Source organism: Pseudorca crassidens, chromosome 17, assembly GCF_039906515.1.
Source record: "Pseudorca crassidens isolate mPseCra1 chromosome 17, mPseCra1.hap1, whole genome shotgun sequence".
NCBI lineage: Eukaryota > Metazoa > Chordata > Mammalia > Artiodactyla > Delphinidae > Pseudorca > Pseudorca crassidens.
In genome coordinates, this window is record NC_090312.1 from 8890254 (window position 1) to 8907761 (window position 17508).

General features: G+C 50.7%; 1 protein-coding gene across 2 annotated transcripts in view; it reads left to right on the top strand.

The window, feature by feature from the left end:
* Positions 1-17508, top strand: part of NDRG1 (N-myc downstream regulated 1) — a 55543-nt gene that overhangs the window by 35128 nt on the left and 2907 nt on the right. For both annotated transcript variants that reach the window (XM_067711198.1, XM_067711197.1), the window contains exons 6-15: positions 596-658; positions 1461-1521; positions 2620-2706; positions 4913-4969; positions 7763-7866; positions 9393-9449; positions 10281-10332; positions 11565-11612; positions 12714-12749; positions 15637-15688. In XM_067711198.1, the coding sequence (XP_067567299.1) occupies positions 596-658; positions 1461-1521; positions 2620-2706; positions 4913-4969; positions 7763-7866; positions 9393-9449; positions 10281-10332; positions 11565-11612; positions 12714-12749; positions 15637-15688 (617 nt within the window). The remainder of the gene's footprint in view (positions 1-595; positions 659-1460; positions 1522-2619; positions 2707-4912; positions 4970-7762; positions 7867-9392; positions 9450-10280; positions 10333-11564; positions 11613-12713; positions 12750-15636; positions 15689-17508) is intronic.

A 17508-nucleotide genomic window follows, 5' to 3' on the forward strand; every position in this document is an offset into this window, starting at 1 on the left:
GGGTGGCTTGCCTTCTCTGCCTTGTCTCCCAGGCTTCTTCTCAAGCATCTCTTGGGGAGAGGAGATGAGAGGGAGGGGCTTCCCCAAGGTCAGGAGGGCTTCACGGGAGGGCTGCCAGGAGGCCTCCTTTGGGAAGGTAAGTGAGTACATGGGCCTTGAAACCCTGAGAGCTCCAAATCCCTGCTTGTCTGCGAAGCCAGGTCACTTATCTCTTAGCCTTAATGATATTCACAATCTTTATATGAGGGAAATCATAGCAACCTCACAGACTAGTTGTAAAGATTAAATGAGCTTACAATGCTCATCAAACGCTTGTTGTGGGACCTGGAACATAGGAAGTGGTTTGTAAAGGGTCACTTTACAAAGTAAAAGGTGGGGGAATTGGCCTGGAGAGCATCCTTGCTCAGAGGAGCAGGCTGTGTACGCGGTGGGGTGCTCGGAATGGGGGCCACGGGCGGGGACTAGACTGGGGAGTCTGGGTGCACGGGGCGGTTTGTTGCACGGTCTCCGCCTATCAAGTGTGTTTTCGTTTGCACTGTTCATTTCCGCTGAGGTCCCGGCTTTTGTTAACTGCCTCTGCATGGCCTCTCCCAAGGTACGTGTACCCCTCCATGGACCAGCTGGCGGAAATGCTGCCCGGAGTCCTTCACCAGTTTGGGTAAGAGTGAGGGATCCACTCCCCCACCAGCCTGCAGAGAAGGGTGATCTCTAGCTTCTGCCTCTCCTGGGGTCTTGATCTGGCCCCAGCACTGAAATCTAGGTTAATGCTTAAAGATCAGGGAAGAAATCAGCTTGTTATACTCTGCAGACACTGTTTTTCATGCAGTCTCTTTACTCCCATCTGCCTCTTGCAAGTTGGGCTTTTCTCCTTGAGTCAAAATCCATCACCCGATGACAGCCACTCCACCCATCCTTTCCTAGCCTCTCTTCTTTTATTGCTTTCTCTTTCCCATGGAACATTCTGGAATAGGGTTGCCTGAACCCTTAACGTCTCCCTCCAGGCCTTTATTTCTTCAGGGCTCAAGGAAACCTCTTAATGGAGCCTTTTGTACGATGAGAACACCTCCATGTTCTTGCCCAATTCATTTTCATTCCAAGTTTTAGAATCCAAAATAAAGCTGGAGAGCGGGAAGAAGCAGTTTGGTAAATAGGCCTTCCCGGAAATGACAGCGGGGCTGTCAGAGCCCGGCCGCGGTCGGGCGAGGAGTGAGGGAAAGGCATGAGTCTTTCCAAGGTCATGGTCTTCTGTCCAGACATAAAGCATGATGCATTGCAGGTCCTGCAGGGCACGTATGGCAGCGCGGTCCCACTTTGTCTAGCCTGCCAGCCACCCTCAGCGATGCCCACAACACACCCTTGGGGAGATGAGGTTCCTCAGGGCAAGGGGCGGGGAAGGTTTTCAAAGGGCGCTTCCCATCGCTCACTCCTTCTGGGACATGAACTTTTATTTCTCCTTCCAGACTGAAAAGCATCATTGGCATGGGAACCGGAGCGGGTGCCTACATCCTCACTCGATTTGCTGTGAGTTCTTTCATTAAAAAAAAAAAAACAACTCTCTCTCTATATATATGCACAATATATATATATATGTTTTAAAGAAAATTAATTCAAGATTAAGGAAGAAAATTAGAAAAGCACCAAAAAAAAACTCCCCAAAGGGAAAAAGAAATGAGCCATAATTCCATTTCCCAGAGGAGAGCCACAGTGCACTTCGGGGTGTGTGGTCCAGAGTTACATATGCACATGGGGCGTGTGGGTGTGCACTCATGTACACACCAGCAGCTCTTTCCCTTCGCTGAAATGCCGCACGAGACATGTGCTTTTATCATCATCTTCGCTCGGTTCGCGGTGATTGTGGCCGGGTCCTCATGTCACTGAGTACTCTACTGGGCTACTTCTGTGACAGCTGCACAGGTTTTGTAGTCAGGGAACTCTTGGACCCTGACTAAGTCTAAGCTAATCAGAGATGTATGTGCTCACATGACAGATGTCACTTACATTGCTAGGGGTCCCGGTCAGGTGCTGCTGGGTCCTTTGGAGCCTTACCAAACAGTTGTTTCAAAATGCAGTGATGCTCATTTTTTTCAACCGTATGTAATCTGATGGGCTATTATTTGCTGGACTTTGCTAGAGGTTAGGCATGCTGGCACGAATACAAAATGGTCTGGCTGTCTAGGCTCTGAGCAGATAAAATAAGGTCTCAACTGTATCTTAGGTCTCTGTCTCCATATCTCTGAGAAGTAATAGAATTCTTACTGATTACTGAAGAGCTGATTAGCTTGTCTGATTTATGAGGGCCATGGTATGTTGTACCCATTTCACAGCTAGGGAAGCTGAGGGGCAGCAGCGTGAAGTGACTTGTCCCACGTAGGTCTGCCAAGCACATGTGCTCCTACTTCTCCTATGGTTTCCTCTTTCCCTTCTCTCAGGAACCCCATTTAGTGTCTACTAAGCTGGAACCTCAGTTTTGGAAGGGGGGCAGTGTCGAGAGCAGCAGCCTGCTCTGGGGGTCTACACGGGTCCTCTTCTGGTACTTTTCTCAGTCTTTGGTTTGACTTTAAAGTTCACAGTCTCTCAGATGGCTAGGTTGTCTCTCTCACTTCGTGTCTCCAATTGCAGCTGAACAACCCCGAGATGGTGGAGGGCCTCGTCCTCATTAACGTGAACCCTTGTGCGGAAGGCTGGATGGACTGGGCCGCCTCCAAGGTGAGGCTGGGGGCCTGGGTCGGGCAAGGGGTGTCCCAGTCTGCAGAGGGGCAGGTGTGCCTGACTCTGCCTGGAGCACAAAATGCAAGAGACCTCTCCTAGCCCCACCCCTTCACCACCCCCAGCAAAGAAGGCAGCTTTCCTCCGCTTGGCTTTGAGTAGTGAACGTGACCTCAGCCATGTGCCGTTCAGATTTCGATAGGACACTGCTGTCCAAGCCAGCAATACCAGTGGGACATGGGTCCCGAGCCAGCTTTGATAAGGACAGCCTGGGGACTTAGCATATGTTGGGCTTAGATCAAGATGCTGAGAATAAAAAGATGAACAAGACAGATGCCTGTCACCCCAGTCACCTACATATTATTAATGAAAAAGAAATAACGTATCTGGTACTGATTCTATGCCACTTAACTTTACGATAATAATAATTAGCTAACAAGTGTTGAATGTTTATCGAGTTCTCTTTCTACTCTCCGTGGCTATACCTTCATGACCTCATTCAATCCTCAATCACTCCAGGAGTGGGGATCGTTAAAACCATTTTACAGAGGAGGAGACTGAGGGTCGCAGGGGTTAGGAAGCTGTCTAGGGTCGCACAGAGCCAGGCAGGGGGAGAACTGGGGCCAAACAAGATCCCTTGGACTCTGTGGTGCTTGGAATCACCTCTGAGCTGGGCTCACCGCCGGCCCCGTCTCTCCTTCAGCAGGTGTCAGATGCCCGCCGAGACCCAAGCACTGCAGGTCTGGGAATGCAGAGCTAGCAGGACACATCCCTGGCTGGGGAAAGGGCCCGAGCTGTCTCAGGAAGCTGTGCTCTGGCTGGGTTCCTTGTTTATCTTTTAAAAAGATGATTGTTTTTTTTCATAAAGGCCCCAGTATTTGCCAAGGAGAGGGGGAAACCATTCCAACTCTAACAGGACAGACTTTCAAGCCGGGGTGATCCTGGCTTCTCATTTTGAAAGTGTGTTTTTGCCAAGTTTGGGACGGCTCTTGGGGACAGGGGGTTTGAAGGGGTCTCCCTCCCCCTGCTTCCCACCCCATCCTGGCCACTGTGATATTTCATTCCTTCCTGGAACATTCCGCCAGGATGAGGGAGCCCTTTCCTCCCACCGGCGTGATATTCAGAAGCGGAACACACTCCCTGGTTGTTTTTTTTTTCCCAGCAAAGGCAATGGCACTGCAGTTGGCCAGTTTGGCTTCTTGGTAGCTGTTCTGAGCCAAACGTGGGGGCTGGGACGTTGACCACTGGCTAAAGTGGAGCCCGAGGGCTGTTTGGGGGTTTTTAGTATTTGCACCGTATCCTTCCTTTCCAGCCCCAGCCCTGGAAGAGGAAGACCTCTCTTGGGGATCTAGTGTGTGTCAGGCACTGGGGTCTTATCCTGTGACATGTGTAGTTGCCATGTGTAACCCTCACCTTGGCCTTGTGACTCTGAAGCTCCTGGCATCCTGGTTACAGATGAGAGGTCTGAGGTCCAGTGGCTCCGCTACCCTTCCAGGGCCACACAGCTAGGAGGTGGCAGATGGGTCAGCCTAGGTCCCCCAGGTCTAGAGCTTCTCTCGCCTATGGGTTCCTGCCTGACACTGAAGTTGGCCAACACACATTTATGGGGCTTCTGCTGTATGCCTAGCATTTACAGAGCTCTCACTGTGTACCTAGCATTTATGGAGCTTCTCCTGCACAGCTAGCATTTATGGAGCTCCTGCTGTATGCCTAGCATTTATGGAGCTCCTGCTGTATACCTAGCATTGTCAGTAGGAGCAGGTAGAGAAGAGAAGGTCAGTATATTCAGAGAGAGAAAACTGGCTTAAGAGGGAAAATCTAGAGGGTGATATAGTTTGAGGTAAGCAGATGCTGGCATGTAGACTGGGAGCTCAGTGTGTGTTTAGAAGTCCTTTACCGAGGACTTGGTGAACTGAGGCCTGACAAAAGCTGGGAGTACGTGGGGTCTTTGTTCAGATGCATTTTCTCCGCATCTCCTGTGCCCCGGGCTCTGAGAGTAAGGAATCGATGACCCTGCCTTCCAGGGCCCCAGATTCAGTAAGTAAGTAACTGGAGACAGGTAAGCGCCTTCCCATCAAAGGGGCGTCCTCAGACCTGAGTGCCAGGGAGCCCACACTGCTGCTCTGCCCCCAGGGCAGTGGGATTGGCCTGACCTTGTCCGGCTACTAGAACGCCGGCTTTCTAATCCCTGTTTCTGTCCTCCCAGATCTCCGGATGGACCCAAGCCCTTCCAGACATGGTGATGTCTCACCTCTTCGGGAAGGTGAGCAGCGTGGCCTGTCGTTGTGTTGTTCAGTCGTGTACTGCCAGGCATGTAGAGCGCAGAGACGGCCCAGGCACAGCGAGGGGCCGCTCCGTCTGACCCTCCTGAAATAGCCCATCGTTACTCATTCACAATCGTCACGCCATTCCTTCTCTCTTGCTCTCCCTTTAACAGAAGTCTTTTTTTAACAGCTTTGTTGAAGTACAGTACACTGCACATATTGAAATTTGACAAATTTGACAAATTTTGACATTCTTAAAACCATCACTGAAGCCATCACAGATGACTAACGAAATACCGTAACCCCCAGAACTTGCCCTGTGGCGCTTGGTAATCCTTCTCTCCTCCTCAGGTAACCTCTGATCTGCTTTGGGTCACTGTAGATTCATCTGCATTTCCTAGATTTCTATGTAAACAGTATCAGTACGTGCTCTTTTATTTTTAAATCTGACTTCTTTCACTCAGCGTTAAAGTATTTTGCGATCCATCCATGTCATTGGGCGAATCAAGAGTGCGCCCCTTTTTAGTGCTGAGTGGTGTTCTATGGTATGGGTGTACCAGAGGCTGCTTCTCCGTTCACCTGTTGATGGACATTTGGGTTCTTTCCAGTTCTGGGCTATAACAAAGCCTACAGCACACACATCCATGGAATTTGCTGTGCGTCGGCCTTGGTCCTAAGGACTCTATGACCCGTATGAGGAGGACCTTTTATTCCTAGTTATGGATCTGTTTTTTTCCCCAGTTGTACATGGGGAAGCTGAGACCAGAGAGGTTGAGTGAGCTGTGTGAGGTCTCACAGCCAGCGAGAGGGGCTGGGATTGGAACCTACGAGTCTCGCTCCAGTGTGGGTTCCGGTAACCATCTGTGCCTCTGCTGGTGCCTGGCTCTCAGGCGGGTTGTGGTGCACTTATCCCCACTGAGCATGGGCTGAACCAAGCCCCTGGCAGCACGCGAGTGGTGTGTGGTTCTGCCCTGCCACCCGGCCAGCGTGGCCCCTGACTCTGGCTTTGTACCTCCTGCTGGGCTGGAGGATGTACTGCTCTGATGCAGGGGGTCTGACGTGGCCTTCAAGTTGCCCAACTTGAGGTGACTTGTCTGTTCACTGTGTGTGGCCTACACACCACTGTTTGCTCCTTAGCTGAAGAGTGACCGTCTGGCGTGTGACCATATGACACCCAGGGAAGCAGAGGTTTTGCTGGGCTGCTGAAGTGTGCACTGTGTTTGGTCCTTGTATTAGTTTCCTGTGGCTGTTGTAACAAAGGACCACAAACTGGGTGGCTTAAAACAACCGAAATATATCCTCTCTCAGTTCTGGGGGCAGAAATCTGAAACCGAGTGCTGGCCGGGCCGCACTCCTCCCGTGGTCCTAGGGGAGGAACCTTCCTTGCTTCTTCCGGCTTCTGGTAGCCTCAGCCTTCCTCGGCTTGTGGTGTCTCACTCCAGTCTCTGCCTCCATCTTTGCGCGCTTTCTCTGTGTCTGTTTCAAATCTCCTTCTGTCTTACAAGGACACTTGTCACTGGATTTAGAACCTACCGGCATAAGGCAGGATGACCTCATCTCTGGATCCTTAACTTAAATTACGTCTGCAAAGACCGTTTTTCCAAATAACGTTCGCAGAGTCCAGGAATTTGATGTGAAACATGTCCTTGGGGCCACCTTGTAGCCTACTAGAGTCCCCTTTCCTTTCTCATGCTTCCTTTCACAGTTTGCAATACATTTTCTCCACCCTGAGTGTATAATCTGAATCTGACAGCAATATGGGAAAGATCAGAGCCAGCATCTGTGTTTTCCTGGAAGAGGGGTGTCAAGTATAGAGTAAGAACTTTGCCTGACTGTACCCCAAATTACCTGGGGTATATGTTGGTACCCCCGAGTTGCCGCAGCTGTGTTTCAATCTGTAACCCCAGCACAATTCCTCGGACTATTTTTTTCCTGATGTTTTTTGGGGAAAAGCTGGTGTCTTTGTTGCTTCAGTGACCGTGGACTGTCTTGACACAGCTCAGGGAGACACTGGGCCCCCTTTTCTCCCTCTCGCTCCTGATCTGGTTGTTGTCAATCACATCAGGCCCTTTCATGAAAACTGTAGCATCCGCTGTTGCACAAATGAGAAACAGAGCAAGCTCATAACTTGTTTGTTTGTCCCAACTCACATTCAAAAAGGAACCAGGGAGAGGGAAGGCTGAGGCCAGCCTTCTGCAAAGGTCTGGTTGGCCCTCCTGGAAATCAACATTGCCCTTCATTCCGGCAACTTCCTGTTGCATGAGTTGGTTTTGTTTTGCAAACATGAAAAGCTTCTTTTCACCTCTCCCCATTAAAAAGAAAATAATAGTAATTGCTAACAGTCGCCTCCATGCTTACTCTTGACAGTGGGCTTTCCAGAGTGGCCAACCTCTGATAAATCCTACAGTTTGATGAAGGCGGGTAATGTCATCCCCACTCTTTTTTTTAAAAGGGAGCTGAGGCTCAGAGAGGTGAAGCACTCGCCCAATTAAGGGGCAGTGACGGAGCCGAGAGGACCGACTCCAGATCAAAACTCCTGAAGTCTGAGCCCAGCAGGGCGTGCTAGCCCCCCAGCTTTGCGTTCCCTCCGCTCCCAGCTGATATCCAGACATCAGTCTGCATCTGGGTGCGGCTCCCGCTTTCCTGAAGGTTCCCTCAGGCTCCACAGCAGGCTCGTGGCATAGGCATTACTGCCTTCACGACGTAGCTGGATAACCCGAAGAATGGTGAGGGTAGTGACCGGCCCGTGGTCGCAGTTCCCACGAACGACATTCTCCCCTCTGTCAATGCAGGAGGAAATGCAGAATAACGTGGAGGTGGTCCACACCTGCCGCCAGCACATCGTGAACGACATGAACCCCGGCAACCTGCACCTGTTCATCAATGTCTACAACAGGTACCAGGATGCCGCTGGGCCACACGATTTGTCAGGCTCCTTTTGTAGTTCCGGAACGAACATGGGGCAAGAGAGGAGGGATTATAAAATTAATATAAGATGCAGCCCCTGAGCAAATAGATGAACAGAACAAGGGTGCCCAGTAAGGGCCCCTGGGAAGTCAGGTGCCTCCTGGAGTTTTGAGTGCTTTGCAAGGAGCAAACTGAACTTCTACTCCAGACCACCAGGGGCGCACGCACGAGTGGGAACAGTCACATCGCAAAGGGTTTGCGTCCACGCCTGTGCCAACGCTGACCCTAAGGAAGGGCCGGATGTGGGGAGAGCTGAGAGGGAGGCAGCAAAGCCCTGGGGGAGGACGGGAAGAATCCAGGGAGGCTGCTGGGAGGCGAAGGAGTCACTCCAAGGATAAGGACACACAAGCATGGTCTTTGGCGAGGGCGCAGCCCTCTTAAGCATACCTGAGTGCTGGTCTGGGGCTCAGCTAGGGGAGGGGACAGCTCGGGGCCCCTGGGAGCAGCCAGGGGTTCTGGAATCTCCAGGGAACTCAGCCTGCGGCTCCCACAGAGGGGGCAGGAATAAGCCTCCTGGGCTCTGTGTCTCTCACATGCTAATAACTTGGCTTCATGAAGGGCATTCGTGTCCCTTTCCTCTTACCCTCCACCCAGCCTCTCAGTGCAGGGGTGACTGGTAATGGCCCCAGCGTGTAACCAAAGACACGGAGGCTGAGTGCTCATTTATTCAGCAAGCGCTAAGTGAGGACTGGAGAGGGCAGGCTTTCAGCTGGGTAGTGGGCACCCAGAGGAGATGAGCAACAACCCCTCGCTGCCCCACATGCTGCAGGGACAAACTGGTGCCTCTGAAAAACCCTATGATGAGGGTGCTCTCACCATCATTTCCTGCTGAGGAAGTGAAGGCACAGAGAGGTTCGGCATCCTGCCCAAGGTCACACAGCTAGGAAGCAGAGGAGCGTGACTTGAATGCAGCCGGGCTGGCTCCGGGCTCTCATGGTGGGAGCTGCCAGGCAGGGAGAGGCTGGTGTCCTTCTGCAGGGGAGAGTAATGGAGCCGCACTGGGTACAGTGGGAGACCATGGGAGGGTTTAAAACGAGGGAGTGAAAGGATCAGGTCTGAGTTCTAAAGAGTTGGTTTGGTTACTATGTAGAGGACTCAGAGTTGGGAGCGAGAGTGAGAGTGAGGCTAAGAGAAGAACCTGGACACCATTTGGGAGGTAGAGGCTCCTACGAGGGGGGACGGGAAGCAGGGACCCTCTGTAGAGGAGGGTGCGATTTGTACATAAAAGGAAAAAAGCACCTGGGGGACAATGAGGTGGGGTCCATGAGTCCCGCTGTCTCTGAAGCCACTTCTATGGACCCAGAGAGGCTGGGGTGGGACCTGACACAGCTTGGGATGTAGGTGGGTGTTTGCCAGAGCGGCCAGTGCAGGAGTTCCTGGGATTGGCTCGGTGGGAGGGGCTTCCTCCAGGGGAGGGTCTGCTGATGTACAGGTATGTTTGTTGTTTGTCTGTAGCCGGCGGGACCTGGAGATTGAGCGGCCGATGCCCGGAACCCACACGGTCACCCTGCAGTGAGTTGCCCTTCTCTCCTGCACCGTCCCTTTAGCTGTGCTTACCGTTGCCAGCAGCGCCTTAGTTCTGAGTTTGGCAGGACTGCCCCCCTTGTGCTAGGACAGCCCAGTCAGCGAGAACTGCGTGGATTCTGCCCAGGGCTTGGGCACAGCCCAGCCTCACTCGTCTTCCCCTTGTGCAGGAATTTGGTTTGTAGGGTGTCCCTGAGAGCTGTGGGGGGAGGCTTGGACCTCCAACAAGGAATGCTAATAACCACAGCTGGACAGAATTTATGAAGCACCTACGCTATGCCCAATGCTGTGTGAGGCTTCGCTTCACAGAGCCTGGAGATGAATAAGACATAGGACCCACCCTGAAGTGCGCTATAGAGCTAGAAGGCAAAGACAGTTGTGGGTGCAGCCACCTGGATTCCAATAGTAACAACTATGTCTTTTTATAGTTCCTTAAGTGAACCGTATTATTTGACACCTGAACTTCGCACATGCCATTTTCTCTGTCAGGCATGTCGTTTTCATCTCTGTCTTTGATTGCTGGCAAAGTCCTACTCATCCTTCCTTGTGGAGAGGGTGCTTGAAAATAAAACATCAGGGCATAGAAATTCTCTGGCTGAAATTCATACTAAGGTGTAAATGACTACTAACCCGTTTTTTCCTAAGAATAAAGCAGAGGATAGAGAATGAAGGTAGTAAAAAGAGCCAAAGGTACTGGGGAAAACAAAGTCAATTTTTTTTTTTTTTTTTTAGAATTCTGGCCCCAGCCTGGCAGGGCTGGGAGCATGAGAATCTCTCAGTGAAACTTGTGTTAACTCCCCCTTGTCTCCCTGCCCCCAGGTGTCCTGCTTTGTTGGTGGTTGGGGACAGTTCTCCTGCTGTGGACGCTGTGGTATGTAGAAATCAACCACTGGTTTCTGTGCTTAACTCAACGGTCCAATTTTAGTTACCTCGGTATGAAGTCTCCCTGCCCACCCTCTTCCCCTCCTCTGCTCCCATCAGGGCAAGTGACATCTTCTAGTTGCCATATTGGCCTTTGGTCAGAGGGTCCAGCCACCAGCCTCCTTCCCTGGTGACTGCCAGCCCTAGTTGCTTGGCAGTGGGGCCTCTGTCTCCTCTCCCAGGCCCCCTCACCTGCCGATCTGCCTCCCATTGGCTTGTTTATACGGGCGTGTTTCCGCTTGGCTTCCTGGCCAGGAGACTGTCTGCGTGTTTGGGAATCAGGTGGAGCTTTCAGACCTGGTTGGAGCCTGATCCATCTGGTGGGGCAGACAGGCATCTGGGGGGCGGGGCTTAGGAAAGGTTTTCTGGCTTATTTCACCCCTTAATTCCCACCTGTGATGTGGTGGAGGCAAAACAGGACTCCATCTTTCCAACGCCCCCATAGCCGAAGACACGGGAGACTTGGGGGCTAGTGGGCAGAGTCCTCGAGTAGTGACATGCCTTGTGCAGCAGGCTAGAGCAGGGTCAGCAAATGTTCATTTAGTAGAGACCTGGGGAATCCAAATGAACCATGAATTACTTGCTATCTGGTCCACTGGACATAATCATAAGATGCATCAATAAAGATATATTCTTTACATTAGGGGAGGTGATAATTCTACCATAGGCATGTTGAACATCACACGTTACGGGCGGTATTCTGCCCACTTCTAGATGCACTTTTAAGAGGGTCATTGACAAACTGAAGAAAGAAACCATCCTGGTGGATATGATTTCATTTGAAGAATGGTTGTTGGGACTGGGGTTGTTGAATCTGAAGAATTACTGGCAGCAGCTGGTGAAACAAGCCCATTCGTTTAGTAGCCGTTTCTGGAGCACCTTCTACATCTTAGCTCATCTTCACAACAGCCCTTTGAAAAAGATATTATCCCCATTTTATTGATGAGGAAACTGAGGCTCAAAGAAGTTAAGTAACTTGTCCAAGGTCACATAGCTAGTGATGGTAGGGCTGGAATTTAAAGCCACATCTGTTGAATCCCAAAGCCCACATTCTTTCTTCCATGACCGTAGGAATACTGGAGCTCCTGGTGATGGTGGCAGGGTGGCAGGGAGAGGGGGAAAATTTATGACTTTGGCTCCAGGTAGACAATTTGCAAATTTCTGCTCCCTCTTCTTGTCTAGGTGGAGTGCAACTCGAAACTGGACCCAACGAAGACCACTCTTCTCAAGGTACAGGGAAAATGATGGAGGGTTACATTTGTTCTCTCAGAAATCCCTAAGTTTCCTGCAAACTTGAGTTGTGCCTGATTATGGCAAAGCTGGTGGTCAGAAATCACAGAAATGGTGAATTAATGTGTCTGTTCACAAACATCTATTGGGTGCTGGCTGGTAACCCAAGGCTGCAAAGATGAGGGGATCCCTCTCTGGTACCCCAGGAGTTTACGGGCTGCCGGCCGTGCTGCTCTGAAGAGGGATGGATAGGAATTGTGTGGGTGGGGCCTGATTCTAGACAGACTGTCCCCACTGCACCACCCTGCCCTGCTGAATGGGCCCCTGGAGTTCTGTCGCTGCATTCCCGTTGGGCTGAAGGCTGCCCCAAGTTAGCTGACCTTGAGGCTAGCCCTTGGGATTTAGTCTTGAGACTCTGGGCTGTAGGCTGGCCACAGCCCCACTCAGTCTCACCGAGACCTTCCAGTCCTATTTCCCCATCCTCACCTCGCTGCCCAAGTGCTCCAGAACCCTGGGCTTTGGATAAGTATTCACACATGCCTGGAATGGCTTTAAGCAGTGATGATGGCTTTGGGTTTGGTGATTTACTAGCAACTCTGGAAATTATAGCATTTACCAAGCGTGGCCAACCAGGAGTCCCATCAGGCCTGAAGCCTTGAATCCTGCAGTTTCCTTCTGAGGGGTCTTTAAAGAGATTGTGTGTCCAGGGCCTCGTGCAGTGAATGCTTTTCGGTCAGACAGACCCTGGCCAGAACTTTGCAAGTTCCTCAAGTTCTCTCTGGCCCAGTTTCTGCCTCTAAAGTGGGACAGTCGTCCCTTCCAGGGTTTTGGGGGAGCAGAGAAATCATCTACGGGGCCTAGCACAGCGCCCGGCCTGTTGTAAGCTGCAAGTAATGGTTAACGCGGAGACGGATGGTAACCAAAGCAGGCGCGCCAGGTGAGGTGGGTGTTTCCCCACCTGTAACATGTCCAGGCCCCCCTCAGCAAGGCAGGCCCGGGGCAGGGCAGCGGGCAGAGTGGGTGCCCGTTTGGAGCTGGTCCACAGAGCCGGCATCCCCTCCACGTGAGGCCTTTGGCACTAACCAGCTTGCTTTCTCCCAGATGGCGGATTGTGGCGGCCTCCCACAGATCTCCCAGGTGAGTTACACCTGTCCCCGCTCCCCAGGTGGAGGGCATGTGCCTCTGGGACCCGTTACCCCCCTTTCCCTCACTGCCTGCTGGCCGCCCACCTTGCTGCTACATCTGATGACACATTTGGACTTGCTACCGTTTATAAAAGGTGCTTGCATGTCAGGACTTGCTTGGTCGTCCCCCAGAAGCCCCTGTGGAGTAGTTGATGCTGGCGTTCACAGGGGTGAAGGGATTTGCCAAGTGGACACAGCTTGGCAGTCGTGCATCAGAATCTAGGTGTGTCTGACCCCAAAGACCACAGGCTTCCGCTGGAGCCACAGGCTCCTGGAGCCCAGGGGCAAAGCAGGGAGCGCAGAGAGATGGACCAAAGGGTGTGTTTGTGTGTGTGTGTGTGTGTGTGTGTGTGTCTGTGTGTGTGCATGCACATGTGTATATGTGTGTATGTGAGTGTGTATACATGTATGCATATGTGTGTATGCACGTATAAACATATCAATCATTGTACTGTGTTTGCAGCACAATAACTGTCCCCTCCAAGTCTCCACCCATAAATACCACCCCCAACCTAACAAGTGAATGAATTTTTTATCTCTTCTTATAGTTTTCTATCAGTACAGTTTTGCACTCTATCTTACTATGAAATATTTTGTGCATTTTGGGTTGTCTTTTCCACCAAACTGTCCCCTAACCTTCTTTCTCCCTCCAGTCCTGAAAGGGACTTCAGAGCTTCGGTAATCCAGCGATTTCTCAATCGGATGTGTGCCTTTTTCTAGCTCTAGGTGCCCCCCCAGTCCTGACAAGTCCCGCTGAGCTCCCTGGGAGCCTCCCTTGCAGAGTGAGCGGCACAAGTGGCCTCGGGTGGCTCTCTTAACTTCTGTTTCCAGTGTCTCTCTCTGCTCCCACTGGCAAAGAACAAAATATTTTCAGCTTTTTATCTGCTGTTGTGTTTTGCCCAGTTGATAGCTGGAGTAGCCAGAGAAGGATGGGATGTCTCAGTTTCTAGAGGGAACAGATGGCTTTCCAGTAGAGCCCTGCTTGGATGTAAACAGGATTAATACCTGCACACTAGTGACTAGTTCATCCACCCAGCCCGCTTGACACTGCTACTGAGACAGTGCAGCAAAAGTTGGCTGCAGAGAAGGGGCGCCATTTTTCTTTCCACCTATACTTCCTTCCTCCCTTTATTCCTTTCTCTACTTGAAATGAGAGAAATCTAACTCTATCCTTAGTGAAAACACGTTTTATATGTCATGGCAGGAGCTGAGCTAGCCCAGGCTCCCAGGAGAGCAGCCCAATGAGGACCAGTAACTGTGTAATCCCTCCTCCTCCTGCCCTTGCAAGTTGGGTGTGTTTTTACAAAGGGCGTTCCCATCCTTCATTCCATTCAATCCTTGCAACAGTCTTTAGAGGAAGGAAGAGCATGCATTCTATCACAGTCACAGAAGGGAAACTGAGGCTAACAGATGGGAGAGATTGCCCTAGGTTACCCAGGGGAGCCGAGTTTGGGCCCAGATATTCTCCTTTCCAAGCCTGTCCTCTTGTTTCTGTCCGCCATGTTGAACACAGATGTCCCTGCAACTCTCTTCCCCTTCTTACAATCATCACGTGACCCCCAGAGGCCAATTGCAGCACAGGCTCTTCTTTAAATGTCATTTGGCTCTTTGAGAACAGCGGCAGGAGCTGGTGGAGGTGGGCAGGGACACTCCCTCCCCGATGACTGCTCACCAGTGAAATGAGAGGGTGTGAGAATAGACCCAGGACATTGCATTTAAGAGTTGGAATTAGGGCTTCCCTGGTGGCGCAGTGGTTGAGAGTCCGCCTGCCGATGCAGGGGACACCGGTTCGTGCCCTGGTCCGGGAAGATCCCACATGCCGCGGAGCGGCTGGGCCCGTGAGCCATAGCTGCTGAGACTGTGCGTCCGGAGCCTGTGCTCCGCAACGGGAGAGGCCACAACAGTGAGAGGCCCGTGTACCACAAAAAAAAAAAAAAAAAGAGTTGGAATTAATTAGCCTGCGAATATGGCCTTCACCTCCCGTTTAGATTAAAATTTTGAGTGTAACTGGTAGAACTGGGTGTGTTCTCAGCATTCCCAACTCATTTTACTTAAAGTAGCCCAGTCGATTGATTTGTCTGTCCACCTATCCATCTATCCATCCATCCATTCATCCATTCATCTATTCTTCCTTCTTTGACCATCTTTTTCTTTCCTTCCATCCATACAGCCTCTCTTTTCATTAATCTATCCATCATCCTTCCTTCCTTTTTCCCCTCCTTCCTTCCTTCTTTCCATCGATCTTTTTTCGTTTTCATCTATGCATTTATCCACCATCCTTTCATCCAGCCAGCCAGCCAGCCAGCCTGCTACTGAGGCTGAGAGTAAACTGTTATGGGGTTTGGAAAGCCCTGGGTTAATATACAAGACCACTGATTAATCATAAGACCTTGGACGGATTATTTATCTCTCCAAGTCTGCTCAGCTGTGAAACATATATGAAGATGGTACTAACCTCATAAGGCCGTTGTCGGGAAGATGAGATAATGCTGCAAAGCCCTTAGCACAGTGAGTGGCTATTACATTCTAGACCCTGAGTTGGACACATCACTTTATCCAATGATGTCTTCTTTAGAGAAGCCCTCAGGAGTAGGTGTGGCACTCTGCCCATATTTTAGAGGTGAGAAAACTGGCTCAGACAGGTCATGTAACTTCTGGTCAAAGCTAATTTTGGTCTCCATAAGTATCCCATAGTCTTTCCTTTCCTTTCGTGTTTTGTCCTATCCACCCGAGGTGGCCTTCTGTCTTGGGCCAAGCTCTTTAACGAAGGTGACCACAGGCACGGCTGCATGATCTGGACCTCTGGTGACTGACAGCACTTCCCCTCTTTTCTCTTGCAGCCGGCCAAGCTTGCCGAGGCCTTCAAGTACTTCGTGCAGGGCATGGGATACAGTGAGTATGGCCTTTCCTGGCAGGCGGTGGGTTGAAGGGCAGGTGTGGGAACTGGAACCAGGTTGGGATGAGTACAGTATTCTGTATCACCTTGGCCAGCTTCAGCCTTTTTGCAAACTGGGCAGGTCAGGGAAGAAGTATTTAGGTGTGTGGAGGATGGGCCGCAGGGCAGGGGTTCCAGTGTCTCCTCATACCACAGTGCCTCATTCTCCCTCCATTGTTGAACAGAAGCTGTTTCACACCAGGGAATGTTTTAAGGTTTAGGTGAGGATTATCCCTTGAGCACCAAGAAGACAACAAACAATGAGACCATGAAAATCTTTTAAATTTTGGTTACATTCTTTCTAAGAGACTTGCAGTGATGATGGCGATGCTGGTAAAATGGCAATGATGATGATGATGATGGTGGTGGTGGTGGTGGTGGTGGTGATGAAAGATTAATAAATCCTTTATTTTTTTCTTCTTTAATCATCACAGTAATCCTAGGAGATACTCTTATCCTCATTTACAAATGACGAAACTGAGGCTTTGAGAGATTAAGTAAGGAGCAGAGTGGGGATCTGCGAAAGTTCTTTGAAAACTGTAAAGCTCTGAACAAGTGGGTGATAAAGCCACTTACATTCAAGACAGAGCATGTCTTTGCTAAATCATTAGATGTGGGAATTGAAGGATAAATAGAAGCACAATTAAAGAACTTGGAGCTTCTCGCGTTATGATTATCGTTTATTTACAGACACTTATTCACAGACACATTTTCAGAAATGCGGTCCCATGACCAGGACAGACAACACCAAGTGTAAGCACACTGCTGGGCAGCAGCCACCGTTGGTATATGTTGGTGTGTCGGCCACGGTTCCGGCCCCGGTGTGGTTCTTTGGGTTCTTTGTCTGCTGCCTGGAATTATAATTCATGTGCCCACCTTCACAAGGAAGTCTGAGCGTCTCATCACTCCCCGCTCCTTTTCTTTTGCTGAGGCTTAAACCGTTTGCTCATTTAAAATAGTAATGTTATGTTTGGTCAACTGACTGCAATGCAGTCTAAGGTTGGCCTCAGCCGTCCTTAGTTTCTGGAGTGGCTGAGAGTGGACGAGCCTGATTTACATGCTTCGGACAGGATCCCTGTCCCAACGTGCCCTCTTCCAACAGAAAACATCTGCTCGTGGGTCTCCTGCCTTTCCAGCCTCTCTCCCTCCAAGGAAATGTGCAGGCAAAGGCAGTAACTGGAGAAGGCCTTCATTTACCTTGCAGCCATGAATTGCAACTCGTTTGTCTTGGACCTGCCCTGGGTTTAGATTTCTGCTTTGAAAGTGCATTCTGGGGAGAAAGGAAGTGAAAGGCAGGCCTTGTTTCCCCCCCCGCCCACATAAGCTTCTATTTCCAGAAAGCTGAAGCATCCTGCAGGTCGTAGGGAGAGACAGCAGAGCGAGCCGGAGGCATCAACTAAAGACAGAGTAGTCATTCATTTACTGAGTGTCTGCTCACAGCAGTGGGCAGAATGATGAGCCCCCAGCACCCATGACACCATGCTAGGGTCACCAGAGCCCCGCAAGGTCAGTAAGCCCCCAGATCTGGGGTCAAGAAACAGGGGCTCAGAGAGAATATGTGAGCAACAGATATAGGACTGATCCCAATTTTTCTCCAGATTCAGCAACTAGCTCTGTAAGAAGAGGATTCGGTACAGCAAGAATGAATTCTGTCTGTGGGTGTCTGCCACAGAAAGCCAACACCTGTGCCCACTGAGTGAACAGTGTAGCCCTTACATGCCTCTGTATTTATCAGCTGCCTCAGTGTGTGATATCCATTATTCAGTATGGCCTTGGC